The sequence below is a fragment of the Aythya ferina genome (assembly GCF_964211825.1).
Source record: "Aythya ferina genome assembly, chromosome: 6".
Taxonomy (NCBI): domain Eukaryota; kingdom Metazoa; phylum Chordata; class Aves; order Anseriformes; family Anatidae; genus Aythya; species Aythya ferina.
Genome location: NC_140303.1, coordinates 21,930,554 through 21,949,604, shown reverse-complemented (window position 1 = coordinate 21,949,604; position 19,051 = coordinate 21,930,554). Strand labels below are relative to the sequence as shown.

General features: G+C 36.0%; 1 protein-coding gene across 1 annotated transcript in view; it reads right to left on the bottom strand.

Moving 5' to 3' along the window:
* Positions 1-1,432: 1,432 nt before the first annotated feature.
* The window catches only part of LRP2 (LDL receptor related protein 2), a gene marked incomplete at its 5' end in the record, with an annotated part of 117,210 nt that continues 99,591 nt past the window's right edge, over positions 1,433-19,051 (bottom strand). Inside the window, 14 exon segments of the mRNA XM_084523334.1 lie at positions 1,433-2,931; positions 4,026-4,097; positions 5,963-6,070; positions 6,165-6,284; positions 8,488-8,617; positions 10,737-10,857; positions 11,015-11,082; positions 11,670-11,760; positions 12,899-13,018; positions 13,732-13,911; positions 14,345-14,565; positions 15,360-15,488; positions 17,465-17,630; positions 18,288-18,431. Of these exon segments, the coding sequence (XP_084379460.1) occupies positions 2,770-2,931; positions 4,026-4,097; positions 5,963-6,070; positions 6,165-6,284; positions 8,488-8,617; positions 10,737-10,857; positions 11,015-11,082; positions 11,670-11,760; positions 12,899-13,018; positions 13,732-13,911; positions 14,345-14,565; positions 15,360-15,488; positions 17,465-17,630; positions 18,288-18,431 (1,832 nt within the window). The 3' untranslated portion in view covers positions 1,433-2,769.

Genomic DNA, 19,051 nt, shown 5'->3' with positions numbered 1-19,051 from the left:
GACTTCATCAACATACAGGTTTCTACTGAATTTGAAATAAAACACTGGTCCACTCATGTATCTTATACTTGTACCTTACAGAACATTATTTACTCAGACAATCATCTATTTTATGGCATTTGGTTACAGTCATATTCAATAGTTGCTGAACTTCACAAGCTTCCGAATTCAAGAAATGAAATCAAATAGTAACAAAGCCCAGCTATTGCAACATATTCCAAAAATTACAATTGCAGAATTTGACCACATCTAATCACCTGACTGTTCAACTGTGCACAGATAAAAACACAAGCTATTTTATCCAAACAGAGCAATACTTATATTTTACTACTTGTACTTTTAATACTTAGTCCTAGTATTAGTATAGTTTATGGGGGAAATATTAAAATAAATATACATTTACATTTCTTTCATCCTCAATGTGCTTTGTAAGTTAAAAGGATAATTATTTCACCAGTTAGATAAAACAGATCATTAGTGTATGCTACAGCCAATTAGTTTGACTGTACAAAGAGTGTGTTCAGAATAGTAAAACAGCAGTTGAAGTTACTGTGCCTCTTGAAGGCTATTTCTACCTGTTAAACTCCTGGCCAGAGACTGACATGGTAGTGTTCCTGGCGATTTGAAAATTGAAGGGGTAAAGGTTTTATTTGCTAAAGATCTGCGTTAGCGATTAATCATTAATGTGTAATTCAATTAAGCTTACAAAAATACCATGTGCAGGTCAGAACACCAAATGTAAGAAAAGCAGTTTCATCACTCTGAGTGTGTGTACTGGGGGGCAGGGCACCTGCATGTGTGTTAGCACGTGCAAGAAAGGGTCAGAATATAAAAACAGCTTAGTACTGTTTAAGTATTTCACTGAGGTTCTATTCTCTAGCAAATGACTTCAAGAATAAATTTATTTTACCTCTTGGCATGACAAATATCTGCAGTTATAGTTCTCTCTGCCTGGCCTGACAGTTGTAGAGAAATATACATTGAAAAAATTAAGTGTTATAATTTATCAGCCCTTTAGTGGCCAATTACAGATGCGCTGAACTCTAAAGATTGGCCCTCTTTCAAACAACAGAATGAGTCCAAAATTCAGGAGTTCAGCCAGGGATTAGCCATAAGGGAAAAATAAATTAAGTGAAGGCTAGAATCTAAAGCTTCTGTTGAAAAACAACCCCAAAAAAATTACATACTCCGATGAATACATTGTGGTACACTACAGAGTAGAAGAAGCCCATTTAAAGTTTAGGAATCGTTTGCCAACAAGTATATTAAAGGATCAAATTTACATACTACCTACCTTTAGAGTTTCCCAAGAATGGTTTTCTTCAACATCTGAGAAGTTAAAATTCTTACAGGGAAAAAGAAAAGCTCTGTCTATAGTCTCCAGACTAACAAAAGTACACAGAGCATTGACAAAAAAATTATGGAATAGGGATATGATAAAATAATACATTTATTAAATGTATTCAGCAGCATAATTTTCCAGTTGTCTTTTCTAATCAAAGTACATTACAAAATAATTAGAAGCATTCTAATTAGAAATAGTATATATTTTGAGAACTTGGACATAAAACAATCAAATAACAGAAGTCTCAATGATTGTAATTTAGGAATCTTTAAATTATATGAGTAGCTAGCCAGGAATGCCAATAACGTGTTCCTGCAGTGGTACTCAAAATTTCCTCAAATAGTTCATGCTGTGGAAACTACCTTGCCTAGTTAATAGAAAAACTGGTAAGACATACAGCATATACTGATAGAAGGTTACGGAAATAAGCAGATAACTACAAAGACTGCATTAGTAGAAATTGTTTCCCTTTCTATTAATGTCCACCTCAGGAAATAAATAGTCAATAAAATTAAACTTTCACATTTAAAAAACTGAATCATTTCTTAAATGAAGCAGTATAGTTTGTATTTTGCCATTTGGAAATAAGCTGTTATAGAAGTCTAGCTACTTCATTTAATAGTACAAATGACTTCCAGAGACTCCAGCTAAGAACAAAGCTATTCCACTGATGATCAGGAGAGAATCTCATTAACTTACATACTCATGACACTAAAATCTAAGTATATCAAATCTTTTTAAGAACACTATTAATGGACTGGTTTTAATGGAACCTAGAGGAAAAGTACGTCTTATGAATTGAGAGGAAATTGTTTTATCCCAGGCAGTTAAAATATTGTAGGAACAACATTTTGCGCAGGTAATTACTCAGCATAATAATGCTGCATTGACTTCTCCATCTTTTGTTTAGATAAACAGAGACACCCATTTCTACATCCAGTAGTACATTAAACAGGCGGTAAACGTGCCCAGAGCACCAGTAGAAGTTTTAAAAGGTGCCATTATATATTCAAAAGGTCCCATAGATCAATAATGCTTCTATATTCGCTTTGTATTTTTAGTTTAAACCTTTATATAATGAATTTATCCCTAAAAATGCAACCAATTTCATACAGGTTTCTACTAGGAACATCAACAAACGAGATAATCTTTGAAATTTACAAATGTACAATATATTTATAACATTACTTTCAGACAGCTTCAGTGCAAAGATATACATATAGTACATCATGATAATTGTTCATAAAAATAGCAATTGGCAATTTTGTCAAAAAACAAGGCATAGTTTCAACATACATCTCCAGCCACTGACTAAAAGATGTATATGTTTTTATAAAGCATTTGAATGTGAACCTTACTCTTCTGTTTATAAAAAATATATGTGCAAATGGATGTGTCTCATTTTCCCTAAATCAGTTACCTACTTACACAACAGAGTCCTCTTTAACAAGACTGGCTGTGTCTTTAAATGTATCCTCTGTTGGTGTATAAGCTAATGGCTGGTCTCTCTTCAGAGTAATCTTGGGAGGCAGTGAAGGAGAGGGAGGAGGGACATTTTCTGTGTCCTGTTGCTGTTCCTTTTCCATCTGAAACAATAAACATAAAATCAAAGTTTACATTCTAATGTACAAAATATCCAACCTTAACTTTCAAAAATGTCAACTAACTATTCAAATATTTAGCTGAAGTGTCACAGTATATGTTATTTCTGCAAGTCACCACCTGTAAAAGAAAGTCAAATGCTAATTCCACCTCAGAAGGTACAGCTGAGGAGATAAGCTACTCCAAACCTTCTCTGCACACTGCTACTTCTGTTTTAATGGTTAATGTCAGGAGTAACTCGATTTGTCTATATGCACATACCTGAGTGTAGACAACACTAGCAGTACTACTGTTTGTAAATCACTATTTACAAACTTCTAAGTTTTGGGGAAGTAAATCCTCTGGCTTCCTGAACTCTCTCACCTTGTTCGGGCATCACTAGAAACCCAAATTTTCCATAAAATGCAGCTAAGTTTTAGTCTCATGACTGTGCAACTGAGGTTCTTAGGTCACTTAGGCTTTCTGTAAATTTTAAACTGTACGATGAAAAAAGACTGAAATTACTGGATCAAGTCAGTAGAACTTAAAGTCTTCGTACCCAACCATGGGAGAATTCTTCCAACACACATAGCACTAGCTGGCATAACATCTTAAAAGAACTGGCTCCTTTGACTGCATGGATGGAAAAAATTGGGCTGTTATGGAAGCAGGGCTGCAGTATGCAGAGCCACTCAATTTTTGTGCTATGCTGAATCCAGGAATGAGAGGGCACTAGACACTTTATCCCCAGTAGTACAACAGTCTTTCACTTGTGCTGGGACTCTGAGCTTTACTACAATGCACCCGCAAGTGGAAACCAGCATGAGAGATCCTGGAGCAGGAGGTAGCCACTGTGCTTGGGCTGGGAAAGCTGGGAGGTGGGCAATGCAGCTGTGCTGCCAGCTGAGAACCTCATTTTGTACAAGACTTGATAATTTCTCTCTCAAAACTACTTCAGTACCATCTTGACCTAGGCTGGAATGTCTGTTCTGCTTCACTTAGCAACAGAATCTACCCATATCCTTTATCCTCTAAAAGCAAGAATGAAGTCCTGCAGTACATTAGCTGAAAAATAGCATTACACAATTTTAAGAAATACCTCTGCATATATTGGGTTTTCAAAATTAGTGTTTTGTTTCGTTTTTCTCTTGAAGAAACTCCACTTTGATTCCTGAAACATAAAAATTATTAGAGCTTTATACATCTTTTGTCTCTATTTCTCAGCAAAATGACAGCGCAGTTGACAGATTTCACCTTCCTTGTCTGCTAATTTGGTGATTTCAGCTGGATGTTCTCATACTGACATGTAATTTTAATTAATTGCACTCCTTTAAATATTTCAAGGCCTGCTCAAGTTTCTTTGAGTTCTAACAATCTTTAGCATGATAAAACGTATGTGCAAGAGAAAAGGTGCACTGTCTAGAACCCTTTTTCTGCAGATGTAAGTATGAGTCTTATTTATTTCAACCACTTCAGAGACTCGTCACAAAAAGCAGGAGGCCACAACTAATATTTAAAATATTCATTTATACCACAATAATATAGACAGCTTCTACTTTCTCACTAGTCAACCAGCCCCACTACATTATTCAATAGATGTTTCTAGCAAAAGAAAAATAAATTCATCTTTTATTATCAAATTATATAAATTTTATTTATATAATAAACTTTAAGTCATACTATGCTTTAGTGTTCAAGGTTACCTCTTTAAATACTTTGCTATGTCATTCAAGTGACCTCTCCTTTAGTCTACATTATCCTTTACTATTGATTGTGTTTATCTGTTTGAAAGAACATCGAAACCTCAAATGAAATTAGAGCTTTTTTTTTTTTTTTCTTAAACGAGGCATCTTCCCAAAGAACGTACATTTTAAATGTGATAGGAAGTAGGAAGGGAAACAAAATGCATCCAGTGCAATCCAACAGACATCAAAAGATGGACCACACACACATGAGGCCCAAGTTTCTTCTCTGCTGGATAATCAGCTATGGTTACTTTACCTGTAGCAGTATTCACAACACTAGACCAAAAGTGACTAACTTAATTCAGGAGAGCCTATCATTCCAGAAAAATAGATCAAAGGGGAGAAAAACTGACTTGAAAGCAACATAAGAGAAATTACTGAAGGACATGAAACTGCAATAGCAGGTTGAAGGAGATGTCATTTCAAAACTCATCACAGATACTTTTAAGTGCACAAGGTGTGAAGATAGTCCTGCAAACAAGCCACCATCAGCACAGATTGATTCTAAGACATAAATATGTATCTTCCTTTAATCATGAATAATCTAGATGAGGTAATACTTTAATCGTGACTGTTAAAATGTCCTATAAGAATACAAAAAAATGCTCTAAATATCCTTACTATTAATTTAAAATATAGATAAAGTTACAAATAAATGTGAAAAGACAGTGACAGTACATTGCGACCAAATGTCTTATTTCAATTTTCAGTACCAAAAAGAACTGTGTTTTCACTGTTTTAAGCAAATACGCACTTTTTATTGTCTTTTAATTTTCACATTTTATAGGAAAAATATACTCTGCTGCTTCTATTAAGGTGTAATTCATCAGGGTTTTACAAATTCTTGTTGAAAACACAAAGTAAAATCTCAGTTATAATCATTTCTGCTCTGGAACAATGCCAATTTACAGCTCTTACAATACAAGTTTCAAACTAGTATCTGCCCTCAAAATGGAGCACAACACATGGTGAAAGGAAATCCTCTGTTCAAATCTATCATCTTCAAAATATCTTGGTGTGCCAAGCAGAAAGGGAGTCTTAATCTCAACAGATTCTTAACTGCATGCCATGGGCCCTTCTGTGCTTGCATTCCTTTCCTTTCAGTTCCTGACCAGTTCATGAAATCTCGTAAATATAGCCTGGTTAGTTGGACTTGATGCAGATTTTGTACCAGCTCCATAGGATTATTTAAACAGAATAGAAACTATAATGCAGTTTCCCTAACAATTCAGTTCCTCTGATTTGGAGCACAAAACAGACAAGGCTGCCCTAGACCATGCATATATACTACCTGAGGTGCATCCGTACTCTGAGGAGGTTCCTTTGGACTAGCAGATATTACAGAGGCATACACAGGATTTTCAAAATTTTCATTTTCCTTACTACCAACTGCTGTTACCTGTAGGAGGAGAAGAAAAATCAACTTTCCTCAAACAAGAAAAGGAGGTCAAAAAGAAAATAAAGGGTGAAAGGCAAGCTGAAGTTTGTCTTACATGTGTTGGTTGAACAACTGTAACTGCACTGGTCCCACTGGCTCCACTATCTCTGGTTGCATACATGGGATTTTCAAATGTGATTGGCTGTTTCCCTGACTCTACTGCAAAGTTTTCATTCTAGGAAGATAAAACAAACAAACAACAAAAAACAGTAACTACAGCACAATAAACACGTCTGTATTCCTACAAAAAACTAACTAGTCCAATTCCCCATTTCTGGGAAAAACCCATGTTTACTTTCACAAAGGGTTAGACAAAATCTAGCATACATGTATATTAAAAGCAAAATGTTAGGTTATTATCCACTGTTTTACTCTCTGGCTTAGCAGCATGGACCATTGAATGATCCAGTACTACTCTGTTTCCTACCTGGACAGAAAAAAACAAACAAACAAACAAAAAAAGTTGAATAGCTGACTCAAAGTATTTTATGATGAGGAAAGATGACTCCCAAAAATCACACCTTCAACACAGAGAAAATATCAAACAAAGCATAATGCCAAAATAATCATTTAATTTTAGAGGCTTCAAACTGACACACAAATTAACAAGCATTATCTGAAGTATATGAGAATTGGATTAATTCATTTTGTCCCAGCAGAGAGATTGCTATATTTTTTGAGACAAAGGAGAAATGCATCCCCTGAGTTAGAACACAAGAGTTATGTCAGAAATAAAATGTTTTACTTTTTTTTTTAATCAAATCTCTTATAAATTAATATTTTGCCATGTATAAACATTGTGTGGATAGCAAGTACTTCACACATACAGTGTCAAACATAGAGCTCAGCTACAGTGCTCGCAGCAGGTGGGCAAATGTGCTGACATGAGTATTTTGTAAGAAAACAGTTAGTGCCACATAGGCGTAGCCACCCAGGGCTAGCCAGCCAAGCATTATCAGGTAGAATGGTAATGCAAACAAGTACAAAATCCTACCCAGGCTCCCTTATCCTACCCCTTGTCACAGACCAATCACAGGAATAGTGGGGACTAATGCAGGAATAGTACATCAGCAAGTTCTTTAAACCTGCCTCACTTCTACAAACAACTGCCTCACTTGTACTACCTAACCATACCTCTTTACCATGCAGTTACCCTCCTGTTTGTTCCCTCAAATTAGCCTACCTTGGCTAAGAACAGCAACACTGAAAAATATCCCCCCAACATCCACTTATGCATATGTAATATTAGAATTTTAGGAGGAACATCCCACAGTTCTTTGCTGCTATAAACCAAACCCTGTGAATTCTTTCCCAGAGATGTACACAACGTTTTGGTTTTAATCTGAATGTATAGGGTGAAATAACGACATTTAAGTAGAAATGACTGGCATACAAATCTGAATGTTAATAGGAATGTAAAAAAATGCATCAGTTGGACTTCAGGATATGTTAATATTAGGCCAGAAAAATGGAAAGTTCCATAAAGTTCCTCCATGCATGAAAAAGACCTCAGGTAGTAATTCAAGCCAAATGTTCATGTGGTTGTTTCATTACAACAGCTGCTTAGTTTTAACAATTAATGTGCTTCTTTATTTAGAGAAAGGTCATGTGCACGTATTATGAGCTTGTCTTCGCTCATTTTATTTCATGATAATTTACTGTCAGTTAAGTTTGATATTTATCTTTAAAAGTTGAGGGATTTTCCAGTGAATATTTTGCAAGCAAGCACTTTTTATTCAAACATACTTGAGATTTGATTTGTAGAAGTAAAAATCTTTTAAGCATTGTACTTACTGTGGCAAAATGGGGAATAGTTTTTCCCACAGAAAAACTATACAGCATAGGAAACACAAAGACATGCTATTTCTCAGATGTGTATAACAAAACATGGATGAAATAGAGTTCCACTTGATGATGTCCCCCAAATTATTAAACCTGATTTGCTTAAACTTGCTAAAATAAGAAACTGCCCAAGTTGGTAATTTACTGTTTACTGCACATTTCAATCTGTTCTGCAAAACACAAAGATCCTCAAGAAATTCCTTGTTGCACTATTTTTAATTGCCTAATTGATTCCCTGTATATTCACACAATATGCTGAAATAGTAAAGCAAGCAATACATTTAATTTATACCATATACATCTTGAGAAAAGGTAGTCACATTATCTTTTTAAGAACAGTCTGCATTTGTCCCTGCTTTCAATGTACAAAACCTATTTCAGGAAATTATCTATTAATGTTCACTTCTTTTTCTAGAACACATTTATCATCTCACTATGTTTTTTACATAAAAGATTTGCCTCTATCAGCAGAAAATGACATTAGAAGAACATTACTGGAAAAAAAAAAAAAAAGTTATTTCCAAATTAAACCTTACCATCTGCATTGCTCTGTCTATAGCAGATTCTCCTCCAAAACCAGAGACTCCTATGTCCATGCTCACATCTGCTCCAGATCGGAAAGTTACCCCATTGCCATTTTCAGTAGATTTTACAAGACTACTTAAACTGTAAAAATAAAAAATTTAAAAAAAAAAAAAAAAAAAAAAAAAAAAAAGAACATATTATACGGAAAGGAAGCTTGTAAAGACAGTTTCTTATAGTTGTCTTTCTAAACCATAGATGTCACTTGAAATTATTGCTGGCTATAAGCAAGCTAACAAGGGCACCAGCGGTTATATTCCAGCATTAGTTCAGCAGTTTCGTCTCACCTATTTTCCCATTCAGAACGATCACAAATATCTTTTTATGTGCCCATGCAGACATCAAATAGGCTCAAGAAATTACAGTTCCCCAAAATTTAACTACATTTTGACTACTCTTACTTCAATGTTATTTACAGGCAAATGTATGAATTCACTCAGAAGTTCAAATTCACTGAAACTGATAAAAAATGAAGCTGCAATGGCTTGTACAAATGCATGGATATAATTCCAACACCACGTATACTAAAGATGCTGATGCATGCAAATCACGAAGATACCTAAATGACACTGTTTTCATATACGCAAATGTTCAATCTGCATAGAGATTTACAGTGACCACAAGTACACATTAGGTTTGCATGAGAAATGCAAACATGAGAACAGGAACACTGTCAGTTTCAAAATAATAGGAGCAGCCAAAGGTAGTGGTGCATACCTAAACAGCAGAGCTTCTACCAGAACTCTGAGCATGGAACTTCCCAAAACCATGCAGCCAACAAACTGCAGTTAACCTTTGAATTCCTTTTGCCCAATTTGCCATAAATTGAAGGAAGACAGCACTATTGAAATACTGTTTCCATTTGTGTGTCCTCACTGGAGGTGGCTTGTGCTAAAACTCTTGTCTACAGCTGGTGCTGTGTGTGTACACTTTACCAGATGGTCCCCCTAGGCACCAGCTGATTCAATTTTTAAAAACTTCAGTCTAGGATTCTCATATATAGAGAAGTCCCATGTTAAGGATAACAGCTAAGCCTGAGATAACTCTGCAGTAAATGGATGAGTTAACAGATTGAAGAGGGACTTAACAAGGGCAGCACTACAGCATATTTATGGGAGAAACAAAAATTGTGAATCAAGCCTCACAGACAAAAAAACTGAACTCTCTATTTCACATAGCCTCCCTTATATGACAAGTACAGTTGAACAGTAAATTTTGAGCCAGTGCATTACAATTTCTACTTGTTCACTGTCTGATGATGCAGAAAATTTCCTTTTTGCAAAGTAGAAAGCAGGGAATTTCAGTGAGAAGCTTAAAAATCTCCTATGAACTCTTTGTTCTGTAGGGTTGATTTGCATGAAAATTTTGCCCCAATTTTACCACATCAATTCATAAATTTAATTTATTCAGCGTAGTCATTGAGTGAGGAAGCAGTTATAACTACAGCCATATGACTGATTACAATAATTTAATCACATTGATTTAAGAGTTACTGCTGTGAAATCAGTGCAAAGACTTTGAAGATGTAGCTTTATGGCTTTAAAAACACATAACTGGCTTGAAGATAAATAAAACTTTGGATGCATCACATTGTGACATCTTTTTCCAAACAAATTATTTGAAACCATTACAAGTCATATTACTTCATCTTCCTTTGATTTAAAACATCAAATATTTTTAAATTATATTTCACAAAGCTGGTTTTCACTGTATACGATGACTATTAGGAGTGCAGGCACCTACAAAAAGCCCACATTTCTCAGACACAGAAACAAAGGTTTACTACAATTGCTCCATGTATTTTTAAACAGATTAATACAGCACTGCAGAAGAGCTCAGCCCCCAATGTTAAAAAGATCTCTTTGCCAGACCTGTCTTTCTTACACAATTTTGAAACAAGTTAAAACATATGTAACTATAGTCTTTTGTATCCTTCTGAACTGAAGGTCCAGTTCCAGATGAGGTAAACAATTTTCTCTAGTTCTGATTATTTTAAAACTAATTTGGAACGTGGAAGAGTTTGACAACAGTCGCTATGTTACTGCTTGGAATCAAAAATCCAATCAAATTGCTGCAACACTGCACCTCCATTTTCTGACAGAATTGCCACAAGACAAACAATGTGAATTTTTTCTAGAAATATTTAGGCACAAACATATTTTCAGTGTTCAGCCATTCCAGCTATGTAGCCTTTGAAACATACCTTGGTAGTTTGGGAAGCGCTGGTAAAACAGAGCCTGTTCGTCTGTAGTTAAAAAAGCCTCCAACCGCTAACACTCCAATTATAATGATTAGTATGACTGTCAACAGCACTGCTACTGCTGCTATCAAAGACAGAAGAATAAGCAACATTCAAGCAAACATAGTTGACTGTAAAAAGTATCCCAGAGAATTAAAAGCTTGGCCTTCCAAAGGCATCATAGTGAGTTATTACACATCCTTAACTCAAAATATCAAGGGTAATATATACTTGAAGCTTACTTGTTCCAGGAGGCACTCCCTTTGACAATCCTATTTCACAATAATTCCCAGTGTAGCCATAAGAACACCTGTGAATACAAGTAGAACAGCTGAATGACTGACTTTTAAGTCTAGGATCTTAGTGTTATTATTATATTCTGTAATATTTATCCACATGCCATAAATTTTAACTCTGTGCTTAGTAATGATATGTTTCACTGACTGTAAAGATAATGTCTATTATCTGTTTAGAATTAAAAATGGAAATAAGTGCCCAGTCAGAAAAAGCTAGTCACTGAAGGCAAAAGATTTTATTTCAGTGGCGCATTGATGGCACCTAGTGGCTGTTCCAAGACACATTTACTGAGTATTACTCTTCATACAGGTTTGCCCTGTTGGTTTTTTTTTCCCAAACAGATGCACTGATTATTTTATTTATTTATTTATTTATTTATTTATTTACATTTTTTGCATTACATTTTCCCAACAGATGCATCACTTATTTGCTGATATTTTTATGCTTGTATGTGTTTTTCTGTTGTTATTACCAACATACTGTTGCCTAAGTACAGCATCTTCTGAAGCATTTCCAACACATTTCAAAGCCTTGAATTGTTCTGTGTGACTAAATCAGTACAATCTGATGCAGAACTACCCTAACAACATACTGACTTACTTGCATTTCGGAAGACCACTTTCATCTATATAGCATGTTCCTCCGTACATGCACCTGCATGCTGGTGGCATTGTGGGAGGGGATTCAATAGCTGCAAAAATTGAAAGCCACGCATAGGTTATCAGGACATCTTCAGCCAAATAAATTATATTACAGAAAATTTTATTTATTTCCACAGACCTTATGTATACAAACTTACAGACTACCTTCATTATTAACTTTGCTTTTTTATGCACATACTTATTTTTATTTTTCTGCCAAATCAACTTATTTTAATTGAAGTAAAACCCCTTTTCAGAAAATAATGGCTTATTCAGTAAAAATAGGCAGAAGTAACTCAGAAGTTGCACATGCCATCGCTCTATTTTGCTTGTGCAATGGAGCCCACCACCCCCCTTAAAAACTGTCTATTCAGAAAGCAGCAACATTTCACCTCCTTCACCCAAACTCTTTGATCCAAGCAGCTGGAAGAGTTATACAGAGAGGACTAAGAAGTGGTGATGCATTTATTTATGCAGAAAAACGGTGGATGGAAGTGAGTTCACAGCAATAAACAGCAAATAGGAAATTCCATCAACAGTGTTAATGATCCTTATTTAAAAGTGTATTGTACACTTCCATTACTATTACATCACTTTAATAGCTCCTCCCTCTGCAGCTCACACCTTATGGCAATAGGAGACAGCATCATCATTTATTAAGAAAATGCAAGTCAGAGGTAAGGAGGTTAAGTCTGTGTTAAAAATAAAAATAAAAATAAAAAAAAAAAAAAGAAATTTTATCTTTTAATACAAAAAGAATTCAGAGAAGATTAGCCATATAAAAGATGTCTGACATAATGCTGTAAAATTTAATTTATTAGATAAATGTTGCAAGGACATATTGTATACCATCCACATCATTGTAATCTGGGAGTGCTAAAGAAATAGAAATCTTGCAGTGGTGTACTTTTTTCTCAGGAAAGGCTGAGCAATTCTATATACTTTGTGCTCATGGAAACTCTGTGAGGGCTCTGATGCAATGCAACAACCAAGCACTAACTTCTAGTGCTTAAAAGGTTGTCCAGTACGTGATAATTATATAATGAGAATAAAAGCCAGATGACCTGACTTAAATACACCTGCTGTATCAGCCAGATCATCCCTCCATATGTCTGATTCAGTAAAGTACTTGCATTCTGAAAGCAAAACTTCCTCTGTTTTCATTTCCAGTTTCACAAATTATTTTACCTGCATCACACTCTGTGCTGCTTCCTTCTACAAACCGAGTTCCTTGAGGACAAGCACAGGTGTATCCCATTGGTCTTAGCAAACAGAGATGGCTGCAGACATCTTTACAAGGATTAGGCACTGGGAGGGGAGAAAAAAAAAAAAAAAGTGTGATAAAAGCAGCTGAAGAAGTAATTCAGAATATTCCTGAGATATGGCAGGGGATTCCATATCAAACACCAAAATTCCAAAGTCTAGATCAATTTTTTAAAACAAGTGATGCCCAAACACCACATTTCCATCAAAGCCTTTATCTGCCTTTTCCTACATTCTTCCTAAGTGAGAGACCATGGCTGTTGAAAGCCAGAAAAGCACCAGAAAGCAAAGAAACAGAACATCTTTAAGGAATGTGGAGCTTTCTGATTCTGAAAGCTAAAACATCTTTGAAGAGGGGGTGTATGCTGGATTATCCTCTGGACATCCCTCTTGTCATTACTGGAGGCATGTCATAGTTGAAATGTCCCCCTCATAAATAAAAACACTTTGCATATACCAGGATAAACTCATATTGTGACTGCCATCTCTATGACAGTTCCAAGATAGAGGGTAAGAAGGGAAAGAACTTGACTATGACCCGTTACTAAAAGACTCTGAAGAGCAGTGTGATATTCTATTGCTGATTTCATTTCGGGTATGTAGAAAACACCTGCCAGACACCCCCTCCCTTTTATTTCTTCTTAAATTTTCAGAAATACATATTATCACATTATTAGAATACTAAGCTCTTTGAAAACATTGGTACCAACTTCAATCTCTTAGCAATAAATGGCTCATCCAGGATGCTGATCACCTACCTGACTGATTGTATCTATGCTGGTGATAGATGCGCACTTGAGTAAGCCACGGATTTACCGTCAACACTTTCACTTTTTCTCCACTTCCAAATTTATCTTTCTTCCAGACTTCTCCTCGTTCTTTAGCTATCCAATATAAATGGCCTTCAAAGACATCAAGGCTGTATGGACTTCCTACTTCTCAAAGGAACCAAACAGTGGACTGTCAGCAAGCACATCTCTAGCAGGAGCAATACAACTGCTGTTCTTCTTCAGCTAAATATATCAGCTAGTCTTTCATTTTATGACGTTTATAGCTGTAGATATGTATTATCACATGGCTGACCACTTAATGCTGCTGTACCTGCAGACAACTTAATAATATACATAAGAAAGCATGAATCCAATTTTCCACAAGGTTCCTAGATTAGTCATGTAAGGTACTCTCAGGGAATCTAATACCCAGGCATCATGAGCTCTGAACCTGGTGTGTTCTTTATCCCTGTATAAAGGAGGAGCAAACACTACCAAGACTTTGAAAAGCTCTTGAAAATCTAATTTCGCACATGAAAACCAAGTGCTTGTTAGCACATACTTTGGTTACTACTACATGGATTCCACAGTAAATTCTTACCTCCATGTAATACTACGGTTCTGTCTGTCCCATCAGGTCTCATGGATTCAATAATATTTTCTTTAGAATCACTCCAATAGATCCTATCGTTGTTCAAATAATCAATAGAAAGACCTGTTGGCCAGCCAAGGTCTTCAGAGATCAAAGTTTGTCTTTGCTGTCCGTCCATCCAGGCACGTTCTATTTTTGGCTGTCTTCCCCAGTCAGTCCAATACATGAACCTGAAAGGACGCAACCACAATTTAGCGTAATTCAGAATTTGGTTGCCACAATCATCCACTGAAGATTCATGGAACAGGTTAGTTGTGGAACATAACATTGCTCAGCAGTTGATGTTTTGCAGGTGAGATTAGCAAAGTCATGCTGAGTTAACTGAATAAGCATGTTTCAAAGACAGAAGATAAATACCAAAGAAGAATGTTTGCAACTTGTGACCTTATGTGGAAAGAGAGTGGTTTCAATGGCAATTTCTCATTCTCAGTGGAAGAAAAACAACTGACTACTCTGGGCATTCATGAGTCACGAAAAAGCTGCAGAGCCCAAGTGACTTCAAGAAACCGTGCTGCTTCACTGCAGCCATGAGATGCACATACAACAACATCCTGTGATCCATCATTTAATACAAGATGGAGCAAGCACAGCTGTTGAATGTACCAGCACATTTACACTGTTTTCCACTGAAAGTGGGTATTTCTGTACTACTTGGAGCCAGTAAAGAGAGGTTGCCATCAATTTCCCTATTTCAGTTGTAACAGAGAAATTTGGTGGGCACACAGTCTTACAGAAAGGAGATTTTTATTTGGCCTACTTGGTGTCATCACCAATGCAAGCACCTATACAAAATATAAACCTAAAATATGTTCTCATGTATACAATTTTCCTGACATGAGTAAGAGGAAAACCCTGAATTTGATCAGGAAAGCACTCCCATACTCTCTCCTGTAAAGTTTACCATTGTGGGGTTTTGGTACTGAATGGCATTGAAAATAATTCTGAGAAGTCCTGTAGTACTTACCCACTTTTTGGATTGACGGCAATAGCTGCTGGTTGATCCAGTAGAGAAAAGATAAGCCATTTTCTGTACCGTCCATCTAATTTTGCCACCTCTATACGATTAGTCCCTGAATCAGTCCAGTAAAGATGTCTGAATTAAACAAAACAGAACATTCCAAAAGTAAATAGCTTATACATGGGAGAGGAATAAAAAAATCTTCAAAAAAAAGCTACATCAAAACCAAACAAAATTAATAAAATGAAACAGAATTGATTACATCTGAACTTTTTCAGTCTGGAACATCCAATTCCTAGATATAGGAGTTTAGGAGATATGATCCACAGGCTCTCTAGTTTTCTCCTCTGTGGAAGTTTCTGTAGCTGCCTCTGTTCCCTGTCAAATAACCATCACTGAAGCGATGCTGAGAACTTTCATTGTTACTTTTAAGCACCAGAGAAGGCTAATAAGCATCTTTACAGATTCAGTTTTCCAGGTAACAATCAAGTTCATTACAAATAAAAACTTATCTACCATGCAGTTTATGGGGCAACTTTGAAGCTATCCAATTTATACGTCCACAGCTTCTTTCTAGATTTTTGTCTTCTCACAGAGTTGTTAATGAATAGTTACCATGTAAGATGAAAATGCTTTTAGTCCTTACAGATAGGGCACTTGGTCCATTCTTCTTTGGACTTAGCTTGTCTTTATCATCTTGCCTATATTTTTTTCAACTTACATAATACACGTAACTCACTCAGTAATATCTACTCACTAATCACACACTGCCTTCTGATGGAATAAGTTATCCCCTAGGTGTCTTGGGAATGTGAGATAATACTACAGTTTCTGTTTTGCAGATAGGCAGAACTAAGTGCCTCAAAACACCTGTATCAGTTTTTATATCATGTGCAGACACTTAAAATTGATTTTAAAAAATAAATAAAACTATCAAAATTGCCCTGGAATCAGTATACCATTGTTTGCAGTACTGAAGATGCTAGCCTCACCATGGTGCTGGTGATATATGTCCTCAATTCTTTATGTTACAGATTTCAAATACATTTGATAGAATTTATTTATATTTGTGAATTGAAATTCAGACACTCCCTCCCACCCCCAGAGACATTCAGTTTTCAGATGTCCTGCAGTTCACAAAGCTAACAGCAAAATAACTTGAAGCTGGAGGTTAGCCCAGGCTTTATTACACAGACCTTAAATAAATAAATAAATAATGCTAGAAGACGTTACTTTCCACTTGTCATGAGTGGCAGAATTTTTCAGGCTAGCGAATAGCTTCAGCCTGCCAGACTGGCTTTATTCTGCTCTAGAAATCAGCATGACATACTTTATGAGCAACTCTCTAACTATTTTGTAGAACTCATCACCTAACATAGCATACATCACCTAACACAAGGAATCTCAGTGACAGAAACTGTGTATCAGGCCCTGAACTGGAAACAGAAGTCTTTTTCCAATCTTTGCCTACTCATATACTTGAAGCATTACAAAAAAAATCTTTTTTGCCATCATCACAATTCAGCATTAAGTGCCACCTAGCTACAATCCAGATCTTAGGCATCTTCCAGTCATACTCTAAGGATATAAAATATAAACATTACTAATTATAGTTGATAACTATGTAATACAGGGGAAGCAGATGCCTAAGCTCCTTCTTTTAGCTTTCAGTTTTCCAGAAAAGTCATGCTTTACAATGATCTGCACGCCATTCTTCCTCACCCTATTGACAACATCATCAGGAACATCCAGAATTTGTGAACCACATTCAGAAGACTGACTCTAGAATCCTTCTGACATGAAGGCCAGCATATTATCACCTAACTGACATACAACTGATCTGCCAGCTGTGGAGTAATGTATATTTCCTCAGAGAATAGATGGTGCGGTCAGCAACATGCCCTTGGCCTATTAACTGCTGTCTGGGCAAACAGAACTTACTACAGGCTTTTGAACTACCAATTTTTATTCATTTATTTATTCAGGTATTTTGAGACCAAATATGTTGAGACAGAGAGAATCCATAAGGAAAAAAATGGATTTTGCACTGCCTGATCAAACCTTTGACATATTCAGTCTACAACATTTTTCTAGCTTCTCAGTGCACTTACCTCCCAACCCAGTCAACAGCCAACCCATCAGGATTAACTATGTATCTGAGATTCAAATCAACTTCCTTTGTAGGATTGTTTCTACTGCTGTCAAATGTGGGCAGATAGGCACGTTTGATGGCTCCAAACTGAGAACCCTGCCCCAGAATGCTGAAGTACACAATACCTTAAAAAATAAATCAAGGATCATTTTTAATGTTTAGTCATTCCTCATATTTTGAAAATCCTAATCTTTCTGAGCCTTTTATGTCAAGAGACTAGTTCAATTTTTAAATTCATAAAAAACAGAATATTCTGCATTAATTACATTGTGTTACTGCACATATTTTAAAGCCATTTATCATAGTTAAGAAGCACATCTTAAAACATCTTGGCCTAGATCATCAAGAAATGTGTTACATTTTTCAAGAGAAGATGATTTTAGCTTTGAACCCTTTGCACAGGATTTTGAGTTTAGATCAGTTCTTTCAAGACTTGAATCAAGGTTTGGGGATTGGCAAAAACAGAAGTGAAGAAAGGGGTTTGTTCATAGCAATCCTCTACTATTGCATAATCCTAAAGAGCAACAATTCCACAGCTGAACTCATATCAAAACAAAAGGAAAAACAGAATAAAAACTAGCTACACCAAAGCAAAGTATTAAAATGAACCACACTGATGCTGAAGAATCAAGTAGAGAGGATGGGCACATTCAGCCAAGACACGGCCAGTTAATCTAGTTCGATTTTGATTTCCAACATAAATTAAATACCTATGCTACCGAAATGTGTCTTTTCAAACAAACAACTGTACGGCTGAGTACTCATGTTCTACATATACTCACTCAGGCCTATTCCTTCAGGGTCCCAGTCATAATCCAGAGCTTGGATGCGCTCCTGGTTATCGATATAGTCAGAGTACTGTTCTGATGAGATATTGTATCTTCGAATCCGCACATTATCTGGCAGCAGTAACAATGGAGGATTACCTAGGAAATGATAATGAACTTTACTTCCTTGTATTTTTAGGAAAAAAAAACAACAGATAAAAGTCATTTACATTTAAAACTAAACTCGTGTTTTCACAGGTTCTCACTGAGTAAGCGGCAGAAAGGACAGAGGGCCACCCCTAAAGCTTCAGAGCTTTAATGTATTTTTTTTTTTTAGTTAAAAAATAAATAAATAAATTTGGAAAATTCATTAAAAACACTGGACGTGCTTACCAATGAAAACAGTATTGTCCTTTTCACCACAGACTTTGTGCAGCCATAATCACTAAGGCAAAAATCCTTAAAAATTCTTGAACATCACAGTGTTGGCATACTGACACGTCACGTTTCAAAAATGGAATGCAGCTACACACAGTGCAGCTCAGCTTAAGCACCTTACCAAATGGGGAATGATTTTGGTAACTACAAAAAAATTGCCAGTATCTTGATCCAAGAACTGTCTCATTTCTTCTACCCAATGTATCTATAGTCAGAAGAACGCTCTCCTACATGACCACAGGTTAATTTGAGGTTAGCCTCAGTACTCTAATAATTTGAGTTATACTCAAGTAGAGTACTATTCCCACTCAAGTGGGAGTAGTAGTCCCAGCTGGCTCACT